General features: G+C 37.2%; 1 protein-coding gene across 2 annotated transcripts in view; it reads right to left on the bottom strand.

Annotated features, from left to right (window-relative positions):
- The window catches only part of LOC124798519 (lysM and putative peptidoglycan-binding domain-containing protein 3), an 82,152-nt gene extending 68,246 nt beyond the window's left edge, over nt 1-13,906 (bottom strand). The window contains exon 1 of one of the 2 annotated variants that reach the window (XM_047261965.1): nt 13,855-13,906. In XM_047261965.1, the coding sequence (XP_047117921.1) occupies nt 13,855-13,891 (37 nt within the window). In that variant the 5' untranslated portion in view covers nt 13,892-13,906. Of the gene's footprint in view, nt 1-12,735; nt 13,055-13,854 lie in introns of those variants that run through there. The other variant, XM_047261966.1, reaches the window with a different exon arrangement.
- Between the last annotated feature and the right edge of the window lie 455 nt (nt 13,907-14,361).

The following is a 14,361-nucleotide window of genomic DNA, read 5'->3' as shown; positions in this document are numbered from 1 at the left end:
TACTGCACTCATCTTATGTGACTGTGGTGAGGTTTGACATGCTCCTTCATCCTCAGTCAGTTTTTCTTCGAGGAGATGACACCTCGCACACCTGTTAGGTGTACAGTGACGCCTGCATGTTATAAGGATCTCCTCGTGCAATATGTGATTCTTGCAAGATTGGGCGACACTACATGTCATTTGTAGGTGAAAGATTTGTTTTGATAAATCTTCAGTAATGACTGAATCATCTGCAGGCAATTTCAAGATGCATGGCCTTCCACATTCCTGACGTAAATGCATGTGACTTTTGGCTGTGGAGATATATGAAAGACTGATGTATCCAGACTCTTCCTGACCTGCAGGATAGCATATGACGATATTGGTTATGCTGTGAGCAACTGCCAACTATGCCACATTGCAGAGGGTGAGTTGGGAGACCATTTGAACACATGTTGTGACAATATCCTAATAAATGTTCCAGAAGCATTGTTATTGCATGTCTGGTCTTTCCTCTCCTTTTTGTACACCCACACCACATTTTGACTGCTTACCATGCATTTTCACTTGATGCAAAAACTGGAATCACTATTTTTTCCAGCATACTCCTTGTGCACACCAACTAATGGATATACCTATGATGTTTCAGTGTCTCGTGCTGTATACAGCCTGAACTGCAGCACTGTGAACACTGTCAGTTACATCGCCGGGAAAGCCTGAAGAGTTACATCAAAAGTGTCTACTGTCAGTTTAATTACTTAATTTGAATGTGGAGAAGAGTTATACCTCTGCTAAAGAAACACAATTCAAATGGCACAGAAAACTACTGTACCACTCTTTTTCCTGTTGTCACCATTGTCAAAAATAAAAGGATCAACTATGAAAGACAGATTAATGAATTACGTGAATAAATAAAAGCTTTTAAGGGAATCACAGTTTGGCTTCTGAAGTGCTAGAAGTACAGAATCGGCCATATTATAATTCAAAAAAGTAATACTTGATGCTTTTGATAAAGGTAAGTTATTACAGACTTATTTTTAGAGCTAACATATTTGATGCTGTTGGCCACGAGATTCTACTAAATAAACTACAAGCATTAGGAATAAGAGTCGTAGCATGTAGGGTACAATAATATATACCTCAAATTAGTTTAAACTTTTAATGGAACACTTATCAGAAACAAAATACTTTAATATAGGAGCCCCTCAGGGTAGCATATTAGGGCATATTCTGTTCCTGATATACATAAATTACTTTCCCAAAATTATCAATATTAAGAAAGAGACAGACTGCTACTTGCCGTAAAGATGACCCTTTGAGTTGCAGACAGGCACAATGAAAAGACTGTTACACATTATAGCTTTCGCCCAAAGACTTCTTCAGCAAAGAAAACACACACACACACACACACACACACACACACACACACACACACACACACACACACCACCTCATGCACGTATGAACACTACCACCGACCAACCGGAATCCCCAATATTGTTAGTCAAGGGGGAAAAATTCTCTTTGCTGATGACAGGAAGATTAGTTACTGAGAAAGCAAGACAACTCCTTGCAGAAGAAGCAAATGAAACCCTCATGGAAGTTTTCAACTGGTAAGGGAAGGAAGATTGGGTTTAAAGTCCCGTCGACACCGAAGTCTGTAAATACGGAACACAAGGTCAGATTGTCACAGGATGGGGAATGAAATCGTTCATGCCCTTTCAAACAAACAATCATGGCATTTGCCTGGAGCATTTAGGGAAATCACAGAAAACCTAAATCTGGAGGGCTGGACGCCGATTTGAACAGTCGTCCTCCCGAAGGAGAGTCCAGTGTGCTAACCACTGCACCACCTCACTCTACGTTTGCAATTGGTCAATGAGCAATAAAGCCACAGTGAACATAAAGAAAACAAATGCCATGCATCTCAGATTGAAGAGAAAAAATGATGGTCTTCAATCACATGTAGATGACACCTCTGTAGACTGTGAACAAGTACAAAATTTCTGTTCTATTCCTATACTGATTTTCAGTTGAAGTTTTGTGAGCATGCAATGAAACTTGCACATGGAATGTCATTAGCCTATTGTGCCTTTACTGTCCTGTCATTAGTATGTAACAGCCAGTGTCTTTTAGTAGCACATTACATGTACACTAAATTCTTAGCCGTGGGATTCTTTTCTGGGGAACAAATGCACAAAATATGAACAATTTTCAAACTACAGAGAAGAGTCGCAATGATAACAACCTAAAATAGTCGAGCTTATTGTAAATGTCTGTTCTAAACAGTGGGGACTTCGACTAAACCACATGAGTACATTTACCTTTCAATTGTACACGTAAAATGAAGATGAAAATTACTGCACAAACAACTCTGTTCATGACTTGGAACAAAAGAAGACCGAGTTCATGTTTGTCAACAAAGAACAAACAAACTCCAAACAGCATTTTTAACAAGCAATAGAACTATACAATAAATTGCCAAAAGAGATTAAAGACATTACTAAAACAAACTTATCTGTTAAGAAACACATTCTTTGCATTGAAGGATCAGACTACTCAGATAACAGAGTAGGGGTTTGGTAAGAAATATAACACATCGTGTAGCACTAATGTTTTTCATTGTTTAATAACTTCTTTGTAAAATATTATTGTACACTAGAGATAAACTGAATGAGGCAACACCATTTTAAACAGACTGGCCTTGTATTTGGGAGGGTGGAAGCTCCAGTCTTCACCCAGCCACTACAATTTTGCTTCGCTGTGGTTTTCCTTCAGGCAAATACCGGGATAGTTTCCTACTATAAAGCCACGGCCAAATACCCATCCTATCCTTGTCAAAATAAAGCTCTATTATTTAAATGCCTGTAAATACAAACCATGTTATTTTTTGTTGTTCTTAAATTGTGATACCAAAACATGACCAATATCCTTGTAGAAGTGACCTACAGATGAATTAAAAAGCACCATGCTTCTTGTTTCTTTCACTACATTTTACCTGTTTTGTGACATGGTCGAAGGTTTTTCTCCTTTTTGTCTTCTATTAATAGATACAGTCAAATTTCAGTTTTATTGGTTTTATTTAACACTACAGTAGATAGTGCTGTTTGAAAATCAATGTTTCCTTATTTATACTGCTGTCTGTCAATACGTAAGTAAAATGTCTGGAAATGGCTGGCTGCTTCGTGACCACAGCTCTGTGGTCAGAGATCATTGGTTCGACTATTGTCATCTCATAGACCCAAATATAGAGGTTAAAACAAAATATTGAACCTTCTTCCTGACAAACTATTAACAGTGGCTCAGTTTGGATCTTGTAATGGCTTCTCTTCTGGGAATGCAATATACAATCTCATGAACTCACTCATAGTAGAAACACAGAATAGAATTACCCTGTTAAGAGTGCGGGTTTACTAAGTCCTCTGATTGTGTAAATCATCTATCTAATCATGTATTAGGCCAACTATTTTGTATTCTCATATCTTCCTCTCTTCACTTCATCCAGCTCTTTTATTCTTCTCCTTACTATTTTCTTCCATCTTTCCACTGTACCTTCAATAGACATTGTCAGAACTCCTTACCTTTAAGTACATGTACCACCCAGTTCACTTTCCTTTCATTAATCACTTCTTCAGCATCCAGCTTCCTCAACTCTACAGAAAAATATTCCGTGCAAAGCATCTAATCAATAGTTTATTTAACTCAAGCCCCACTATTTGATAATAAGCATTGCTGTGGAACCTAAAGTGGTATAGAATTTAATATCTTTCCTTTGTATAGATGGAGTTATATCTTACAAAAAAGATGGTCACATTAGCAAATGATAGAGCAGGAATATAAAATAAATTGACAGTGGGTAAACATTAAATATGGCATAATCACATGGTTCAGTGCTCTGTCCACCCCCTTTCTTGGTGTACCAGGAACATTAAATGCATCTTCAGAAACTTTTATGTTTGCAGATGACAAGTATATGGATAACAAGTCTAACGCATCAATATCAGGCACAGTCTGGAGACTAATGGAACTGGCTTACGACTGGTTCAGAGTCAATAGGTTAAGTCAATCTTACGAATCTCATACTATATCAACAAAAATATTCAATTTTTGAAATTATAACGTAATTGGACAGATAAAAAATCTACTCACCAAGTGACAGCATGAAAACACAAATATAAAGGTACTGAAGCCTGTGAGCTTTTGGAGCCAGTGGCTCCTCCTCCTGGCAGAAGGAGTTGACGGGGAAAGAAGTGGGGTGAAGGGTAAGGACTGTATCCTTTTCCTAAACCTCACCAGTCATTTCATCCCTCTTCCTTCCCCTTCAACCCTTCTGCCAAAACAAGGAGCCACTGGTTTTGAAAGCTTGCAAACTTTAATATCTCTATACATGTGTTCTCCTCCTGCCCCTTGATGAGTAGATTTTTTTATCTGGTCAATTGCAGTAAATCTCATACTATACAGATTCAAGAAGATAAAAATTATTTAAAGGTACCAAAAGTCAATGGGCATACATTGGATGGATGTGTGAAGGTCCTAAGTACTAGATAGATAATAATCCAAGATGGTACAAGCATGTGGATAAGTTAACAAAAAAGTTCTGTTCTGCTTACTTCACACTCTTAAATCTCACTGTGGTAGTCTGCAGATGGAACTGCTAGCATACCTGACAGTTTCACTCAAATCTATCCTATGGCATCATCTTCTGGGGTATTGTAGCTGTGGTGAGGAAAGTATTTATTCTACAAAACTGTTCAATGAGAATATTGTGTACAGTCGATAACTGAATACTTGCATAAGGCTCTTCAGCAACTAATGACTCTCAACACTTACCTGCCAGCATGCAGATCCCTAATGGTGTTTGTGATTAATAATGAGAGTGAATCTAGAATGAAATCGGCAATTTAAAACCACAAAACTAGAAGCAGAAATAATTTCTGCATGGACTATTCTTCCTTCTAAAGGGTTCAGAACAGTTTTATATTTTGGTGAAAAAGACTGACAGGTTGGCAACAAACATCGGGTTTACATAGATGCCTTATTTGAAGTATTAAATATAAACAGCAGCTGAGTAGTAGAAGAGGAGAAATAGTTCCCCCCCCCCCCCCCCCACCCCAGTTTATTTGGCATGGTCAAAATAAATGGGACACCACATATGATAGGCATTCACTAATTAAAGTGACAAATTGATGCAGGAAAAACCTCTCCAGATAATCGTCACCAATATTAATACTCTTGCCTGACTTTCGAACTAGTTTTTTTGTACCTGATGAAAAGAAGTATCTCTCATTTTGTTCGAGCCACTTTCCCATACATTCTTTTATCTCCTCATTGGGCTGATTCAAAATGGTAAACCAAAGTTTGATACCACATTAAAATATTGTTTAGAAAAGCATCACCTTCCCTTTAGTAGTGTTCTTTCAAGCCTCCATACACTCTGAGTCTTGTGTCCTTGTGGTGTACTAACTCTTTCATGACCCACTTTCCACTCATTTTGCTGTACTTGAGCTTGTTACTGATAATGTTATGTAGAGTGTGAACACTTACTGCAACTGCTTTTTTTCCCTGTATGTTCAGATGTAATATGTTCGCCTCAAAGGATAATGTCGTCTGTGTAGGTTTCAAGCAAAGGAGCTGACACTTCAACTGAAAGGCTCACACACTGCTTGTCGGTCACCAAGGTTTGACCATTTTTGAACTGTTCACCCACTTCTGTTTTTCATACAACTTTCACCATACTGTAAAATCATTCAAGAAAATATTTTTGCCACTTTTTCACTTTCAGAGAGCACAAACCAGATCACTAATATGGGAACTTCAATACAACACAATACTGTTAAATGCAACACTGAGTTTATAAACAAAGTAACTTTTAGCTGTCAGCTGTTCTCAGCTCATCCCAGTGATACCAATCTGAAGTCATGAAAGAACAAAACTCCTTGTGCAAACTGTTCAATTTCCACATCAATTTGTCTCTATAATTACTGAATGTCCCTTATATGTAAAGCAATCTACAAGTAAATTACATAATCATCAGTTTGACTGCATCAGCACCAATTTCAATTTGTAGTTGGTTTACTTTACAGAAGTAGCCAGAACCAGCAGTACTGCTTGTTAATGTGTAATTTAACTCATTCCACATCCTTCACAGCTCTAGTTCATAAGGAAACAGATGGAACACAATGTATGAATGAATCAATAAGAAGTATATGAAGGACACTATATAATTATTTCACCTGTAAACATCGGTGGAAATTTAACACTGTTCAACCCACAACATTACCTGCACTGGGACATGAAACATGTTACTTCTGCACACACACAGTTATTTTCCAATCACAAACAGCAATTGTCCAAAGCAGTCAATGGTCTGTGTAACATTAAAACTTAATATAAATGCTCACACACTTGTCTGATATGACAGTGAAGCATTCATCAGCATTACAAACATTCAAGTGTGTGCACAATCAGTGTGTGCAAAGATTTCATTAAATCCATATCAGAAGAATATTGGTAACATGCTTCAGTTCGGAAAGTCACTCTGAAATAGCTGTGGGCCCACTTCAGCAAGACAGGGATGGGGAAAGATAGCTAAATTGTGAACAGCTATTCCCTGATACACTAATGGTTCCCTGCCTTCATAGCTCAAAGTGAATTTTCGATGGCACATGTACAATTTTTAATAAGACCTCACTTTTTAGTAATTAATAAAATAGTGAGTGGGTGCTACCTTAACATAAGAGCTGCACTCTTCTTAGAAAATTATATGCACTGGTAAAATATGGTGTACTGAAATACATAACTTACATACAACACCAGCTTTATAGCTGATGGCTTCTTCCTTTAATTAGAGCATCAGAGCACAATTCCATACCATTGGTCAGGTTTGATATCACATGTATGCCACAACCTAGTTTCTGGTTACAAATTGTTGCTATTTGTTAATGCTGCAAACTTCACAACAAAGTTAAAGTTTGCAGGTGGATGGAGCCTAGTTTCCACAGTAAGTTTCCTTCACTGATATCAACTTGGATTCCAATATGCCACTGCACCCAGGCAGATGATATATTCTTTCCCTGTTATTCCAAAATCTGTACAACAGAAACCAACTAAATTGTGCTCGTAAATGTTAAGACACCGACCTTGTATTTGGGAGGATGGAGCTGCTCTGCCTGGCCATCCTAATTTGGGTTTCTATGTTTTTCCCAAATCACTAAGGCAAATGCTGGGATGGTTCCTTACGCAAGGCCACAGCCAACCACCTGTCCTATCCTCAAAGAATGTTATGGGTCATTCCATGTCAGTTCAACCAGGGGCTCCAGCTCAGTCTCAGATTTGACTGAAATTCAGTACACTAATTCTACCATGTGTGGAACACTCATGTACAAAGTATTAGTTTCCCCTGCCAATTATTTCCAGAATTACGGCTTGTGAAAGAAGGTGGCATAAACAGAAATTGCAACACGCATCTGGCAAACTATCTTCAGACCCAACTTCAGGTCTTAATAACTTAAATCATCTTGTGATGCAGTTCTTCTTGTTGTATTTGGTGATGTGGCTATTGTTCCACAACACAATTTTGTAAAAACATATCGTAAACTGTTCTGCATCTTCTTATCCTCTCCCACAACTGTTTAATCACTAAGCAACAACATATAGACAGATTAACACATCCTATTATTAATGTTTATTGCACCTTAACTGCTAAAAACCAGTAGATTTTGCTTTGAACAGAAGTTCTCCCACACTTTAGCTACTGTACTCCATACATTGAGTGCCAAATTGTACTGTCTTCCTGAGACTGTAATAGGAACTGGAATGGTCATAAGAATATGTTCAAAAGAAATCCAACACCTGTCTGCCAAATGTGGCCAATGAAATGATCTTGCTGGTCCTGCTGGTGCCGTGAAGTTCACAAATACATCACCTTCTGCTTCACAGCACTTTGCAACACATCTTAAGTACCATTTGTCATCATGAACAGCAATAACACAGCAACCTGGTTGTATGTTGCTGCTTTTGCTCCTGAATCCTGAGTGAGACACACTGTGAAGACACATGTTGTGCATGACAGTCTGCTCATCTGCAAATTGTCAGATTCAGCTGGAGAGAATTTATGATGGCTCCTTGTGCCTGCAACAGTTTTAACATGTTCTAGTCTGCTTTTCAGCAACTCTTCAACTGATTTCACTTCATATTTCGAAACACAGAATGATTGTATGCCAGAGATATTTTTCTGTACCCAGCTAAATAATTGAAGTGGTATTAGAATGTGACCTTCTGTAGGTTACTGCAGACTATCTCGTGATGCCATGAGCTTAATGGTAGTACCAATACCATAACACACATTTTTACCATGACTTATTGTGAAAAAATTCCATTCTGTGTGAATCTGAAAATCATGGTAATGCATGCATAAATTTTTGAGATTTTTACAGGCAGCTTGTTTTTCACATATGCCATGACAGTGTGAAAGTGGGCATGAACTGCAATGGCATCATGAATTAAACAGTCACTAAAAACGCACAGGTTCATGACAGACACATCACCTGATTCACCTCTATAGTAAATCGCAAATGGCTGGAGAGTTGCTTGACTATTGTCCCAATGATATCCTTGGATGGCATCTTTAACTATAAATGCATAATTTTCAGAAAAGTCTAGTATTACTATGATTTCATCTTGTTTCAAATAATCCTTACCAAACTGGAGATAAGACGATTGTGCTGTTGCTGTGTGTGGTCAGTTTGTCCTTTTTTGACAACACATTTCAACAAAATCTTTCACCGTACATTGCTTTGTTTCAAGACTTGTACGATCCATGTGTGTCCATTGTTTATAAGAAACAAGTTTATCGTCATCCAGAAAGAGTTCACCATACGGTTTGTTATTCATGTGTTCTGCAAGATTTGCCTTACCAGGACACTTTTCACACCTGTGTATCATGCACTGGTAGGAACTGATGTCACACACTAACAGCTTCTTTGCACCTTTGTAATACAGATCAGAATCCTTTATAGCAGCAAACATCAGCTTAGCTTTTTGATGGGTCTCACATACACAAACATTGTGTGTGCCCCTTGCACTTACAGGCACAACTCATTTTGGCCAAAGATTGAAAAAAGATGATAAACCTACTTTGGTATTGGGATACTTTTCCTTGAATTCTACATATAGTTCTGATATGTTGCATAGCAACAGTCTTTTTTGCATCTGTACACCTACATTTCCCATTTTCACTGTTACATAGTATTTTTTTCAAGGCATTATTTGGCTGTAGTCATTATTTTCATAAAACTCCGTCACTAGCACCTTTATTTCTGAACTCAATTGCTTACCCTGAGCCTGCTGAAGGTGTGGAAGCACTCCTTAGGTTGCTTTTATTTTCCTAGCTTGCTTTACCATATATGTAGAAACATTTAATTCCTTTCCAGTGTAGTCAATAGACCAGCTGGAAGGTGCAACGGCAAGAATAGCTACTTTTTTCTGGCATGTGGATGTGGCAATTTTTTCTTTCAAATCATGCACAATTTTGTCCAAATCAGAGCATTTCTGGCATGATTTCTGTTCCTTTGGAGCAGATAGTTCTTCCTCTTCCAACATTAGTGTGTCAGCTATATTGTGTTTTAATTCAATTCAAGCTTCTTGTAGTTTTCTGCTACCATAGCTGGGCCTGTCTCTTTTCCCAACTTTGTGTGTCTTCATGGGAGACAAATCAAGAGCAGTCACTGAAGTATTTAATTGCTTATCTGCTGTGGTTGTAGATGGCTCATACTCTTTGTCACTGTCATGTAAATTATCAGAATATTTTTCATTTTTTAGCAGTGTAACACACCTGGAACATAACTTTTGTCCTGGTTTCATGTTAAGACCCACGCACTGATTCACTTTCAATACTGATTTTATATCAGTTTCTCTGAGGCTACACTTCACTGTATTCTTATGAATCCTAAATGTATCAAAACAACTTCTTTGTAGGAAAGAATACTTATCTAGAAACACTTTTATATGATGATAACAAACACTAAAGTTTCCTGGAACTGTACTTCTTGTGCCCACAGGGTGTATCCCGGATCTCCGTAGCAACAAATCTTGGTCCGATTCATCCAGATCATACAGTACAAAGTGGATGCCACATTTTGTTCCATATGTTGTTTTACGGTATTCAGATGCTTGTGTTCTACCAATACTGCAACTTGTTTGAACAAAAGCACCACTAGTACACTCTTCTGTCGCCATACTGACTTTCCACAACAGTACTGACCAGTCTGAACTAGAATCTTAAAACCATGAGTAACCTGTAATTGTTGCTTGTTTCCTTTGTTGTTCCTGCCTAACAATGACTCATTCTGTCCCTGAAAACTACCATTGTTTAACTTTCTGTTGCCTAATGGTTTCCAACAATTGCTGCAGCTTTATCTGAAACAAGCTGTCTGCATCATCACTATTACTTGCTAAATTGTGTTAAAAGAAACGTAACCAAATACAGTGCTGTCAACTTTTGTTGTACACAAATGCCTTGCAATAACAAGTTAAAATTCTGCCACATATTATATTATGGTCGACTTATGCAGTGTTTGAAATTTGGCTTGGATGTCACTTGTCCCTTTTGTGCTACCACACTTAGAAAATCCATGATTTTCATGTAATTTTTCAAATTTTTGTATTTTCATATGCTTGTAACTCTGTTTGTGTGACTGATATAGGCAAGATGAGTTCTGTATGTGTGTGTTTCGGCCACATTAAGCTTACCACAAAAAAATTTATAGCCTACCCTTTTTGAGTGAATTATATTTGGCATAGAAGGCACCTACAATATGTACCTTTTAACGTATTGCATTTTTTAATCACAATTGGGAATTTTTTGTTTTCCCTCAGAAATATGTTGTTGGTGTTTTTCCATAGAATGTGTTCTCCAAGTGAATGTTACTGGGTTGTAAAAATTTCACTGGACTGTGCGGAATAGTTTCAAAGTTATTAAGACCTGAAGTTGGGTCTGAAGATAGATTGCCAGATGCGGGTTGCAATTTCTGGGTCATGTCACCTTCTTTCACACGCCATAATTCTGGAACTATTTGGCAGGGGAGCTTAAAATTTTGTACATGAGTGTTCCACACTTGGTAGCATTGGTGTGCTACCAAATCTGAGACTATCAACTGGAATATTTTCTCATATTTGTTGAATTGACTTGGAATGACCCTTATGTATTCTGTGAGGTGTACATTTGAGCTATTTATCTATATTGTACTGTCCTGACAATTCCTACATCATTATGAGATAATAATTGGATGAATTAAGACAATGACAACAAATGAGCAGTTTTCTCCTCTACATTTGAACACACAAAAAGTGAAGCAGACGGGAAAAATTCTTCCCACTGACATATCTCAAGAACTACGTAGGCCCTAGAGCTGTGTATTTTCAGGCCTATCCAGTAAATTACAGTATTAAAGTGGAAGGAGAATCCTGAATATCTCTAAAAAGAATTGTGGGAACTCCTCAGAGGGTAGGCAGGGGTCTGCTCCTGCCTTGGTGTAGGATGTCAAATCTTACGTTTCTACAATGCACATCCATGTCTCAGTGCATCATTAATTCCTTATGATCATTTAAATTTTGTTCCACTGATTGCTGAATAATAGTGTAAAATACAATGACTCGGGTACAGAATATATTATGCACTTGTTTCATGATGAACTGACAATTGGTATTGACTGTTAGCTCACTACGCTCAGGATTCAAATTAGGAATGGAGCTATTACCACATTAATCTATGTCTAGTCCAGTTCATTATGGAATACATATAGTTTTTGAAAACAAATCTGGTCTAATTGATACCAAGATTATGCCCAATAATACAAGGATCTGCCCCCTCAGACTTCAAAACCTCTTCTATTTGAGTGTCTTGTTCAGTTACCTCCCTTGTCTGTGCAGACAAGAATATTACACTTCACTCATAACTACTGAAATACGAGCAAAATATGTGGATGCTGTTTTATTTCCTTTACCTGAAACTATTGTGCTGGTATAACTGCCCCTAATAAGTAGCAACATATGAATGTAAGAATGTCAAAGACCTCCACAATGCTACTACACGGGAACCTCTCTTTTGATAATTTAGATCTGACAAGCCAGTATTGGGTGCAAAATACCATATACAGATTGAACAACCAGCCATACAGTTTTAAAGTACGTGAATTGCTTTCGAACAGCAACTTAGCAGATACCATTGGAGTTTGTGCTGAAGCGAATTATACGGATAAATCATTCAAAATAAATATCATGCAACGGTGACTTAAGACTGTTTCCTGGTATTCATAATACTTTTGACATATGTTGTAAATTGTTTCTGACACGATTTCTCTACAACGCAGATTAGTATGAAAAAGTATTTGCTATTCATATTTTCTCTTTAACTTTGGATAAAAAACGTTATACATAGTAACTTGGTGACTGCAGAAAACGCAGTAACAACATCAAATACATGTTGGACGCCTGTCACAGAACACTTTCCGTCCCTATCCTTTTCCACTGAGTTTCTCTCGGTATATAACCATCGCAAGATAAATGACAAGCGTTATGCAGAAATGCCTCGACGGGAAAAGCCATGACATCGATATGCTATCAAATGTCAAATAGTAAACAATGGGCAAACGAAGTAACGACGCACGTCACTGCCGTAAGTATAAATTGCTAAAGGTAGAGGAAATACAAAGAAATCCTTCACAATGTTAATAATATTTCATTTACCACGCCACTCACCTTTGTCTTCGAAGCTCAGTTCCTGACTTCTGTTTATAATAACTCTGTTTCATTATACATTAACAACTAAACTTAGGTAGGCGTCCCTGCAACAAACCTTCAGTACCTTGTAAATTACTACTATCCCCTATGCATACAGCACCCTTTATAGAACACTCATAGATGCTCCATCATCGCTTCTTTTCACTTCCAATCTCTCTCGGTCATACTTTGACTCTGATGCGGACCTAGCAAAAACAAGCTTTTTTGAAGCTTTCACGACCAGCGAAGTAAAATGTTTTTGAAGTTCTGGTACGATGATCTTATAACACACGAGTTTTTACTGCGTGTAGAAATGGGTATTTATTTATTTATTTATTTCTTGTTTCACCATATGCCAAAAAAATCGTAATCCGACAAAATAAAGTTCTGAAGGTTAAGGTCTCTCGAACAGCTCTGGCAACAATGTTGTGTACATAGCTGCAAGGATCTGTCAGCTAATTAACCAACGTGATGACGCAAAACGTTTTTTAGAGGAGCTTCCAAATAATATGGCTGCGAATGAAATTTTCACTGACGTTAATAAATGGTTTAAAGCTAATTCACTGTCGTTTGACTTCACTTTGAAAAGACCCACTATAAACAGATCAGAACCTGTAAGAGATTTCATTCCCGTATATGTATAACATATGAAGACGAAGATTGAACAGGTTGACAGCGTTAAATTTCTGGGTTTATAACTCGTTAATATAATCAGTTGGGAAGGGTATATCACAGAACTGCTGAAGCGTCTAAAAAAGTCTGTATTTGCAGTGAGGATAATGTCAGTTTTAGGAGACATAAATATAAAAGAGAAATTTCATACTTCGCTTGCTTTTATTCTATTATGGCATACGGGATCATATTCTGGGGTAGCTCATGAAACCGAGCATAAGTTTTGAGCGTGCAAAAGCGTGTAATAAGAATCATTTGTAATGTAAATTCAAGAACATCACGTAGAAGCCTGTTCATGGAACTTAGTATTTATTACATAATGAAATTTGTTGCAAGTAATATATCTCTATTTCCAGTTAATAGCTCAATACATAGTGTCAATACTTGGAATAAGAACAATCTACATAAAGACTTGCAATCACTTACCTGTTCCAAAAAGGGGTCCAAATTCAGGAACACACATTTTCAATAAAGTGCCAGCAACAATTAAAAACGTGGTTTCACATAAACCTCAGTTCAAATAGAGTTAGAAATACTTTTTGATAGGCAACTCCTCCTGCTCTATAGATGAACATCTTAACAGAGACTGTTAGACCAGCTTAAGTCAAAATGTCCGTTAGATTTCAGTTTTGACAGCGCTTGGTCACAACAATCAAAATTATGTATTTTGTGTTTGATAAATTTATTAAAAGTGCATAACTATTCTGACAGTGTATTAATTCTGTAAATACTAGCAGTTCCAGTTTACTATAATAAATTAAGCTATTTCAACGATCTCCTGACAAATGATCAGTCAGGTTAGGTGTATTATATTCAAATGTTTTATGTTTTTACATATACTTTCTGAAATGTTCTACGCTCACGAGAATCATCTCATTTTTGTGTCTATGGAACAAAAACTGGATTTAATGTAATCTAATATTTATCTACGTC

This window comes from Schistocerca piceifrons, chromosome 5 (assembly GCF_021461385.2).
Source record: "Schistocerca piceifrons isolate TAMUIC-IGC-003096 chromosome 5, iqSchPice1.1, whole genome shotgun sequence".
Lineage (NCBI taxonomy): Eukaryota > Metazoa > Arthropoda > Insecta > Orthoptera > Acrididae > Schistocerca > Schistocerca piceifrons.
The sequence above is the reverse complement of the archived record's forward strand: the minus strand, read 5'-3'. Positions and strand labels throughout refer to the sequence as shown.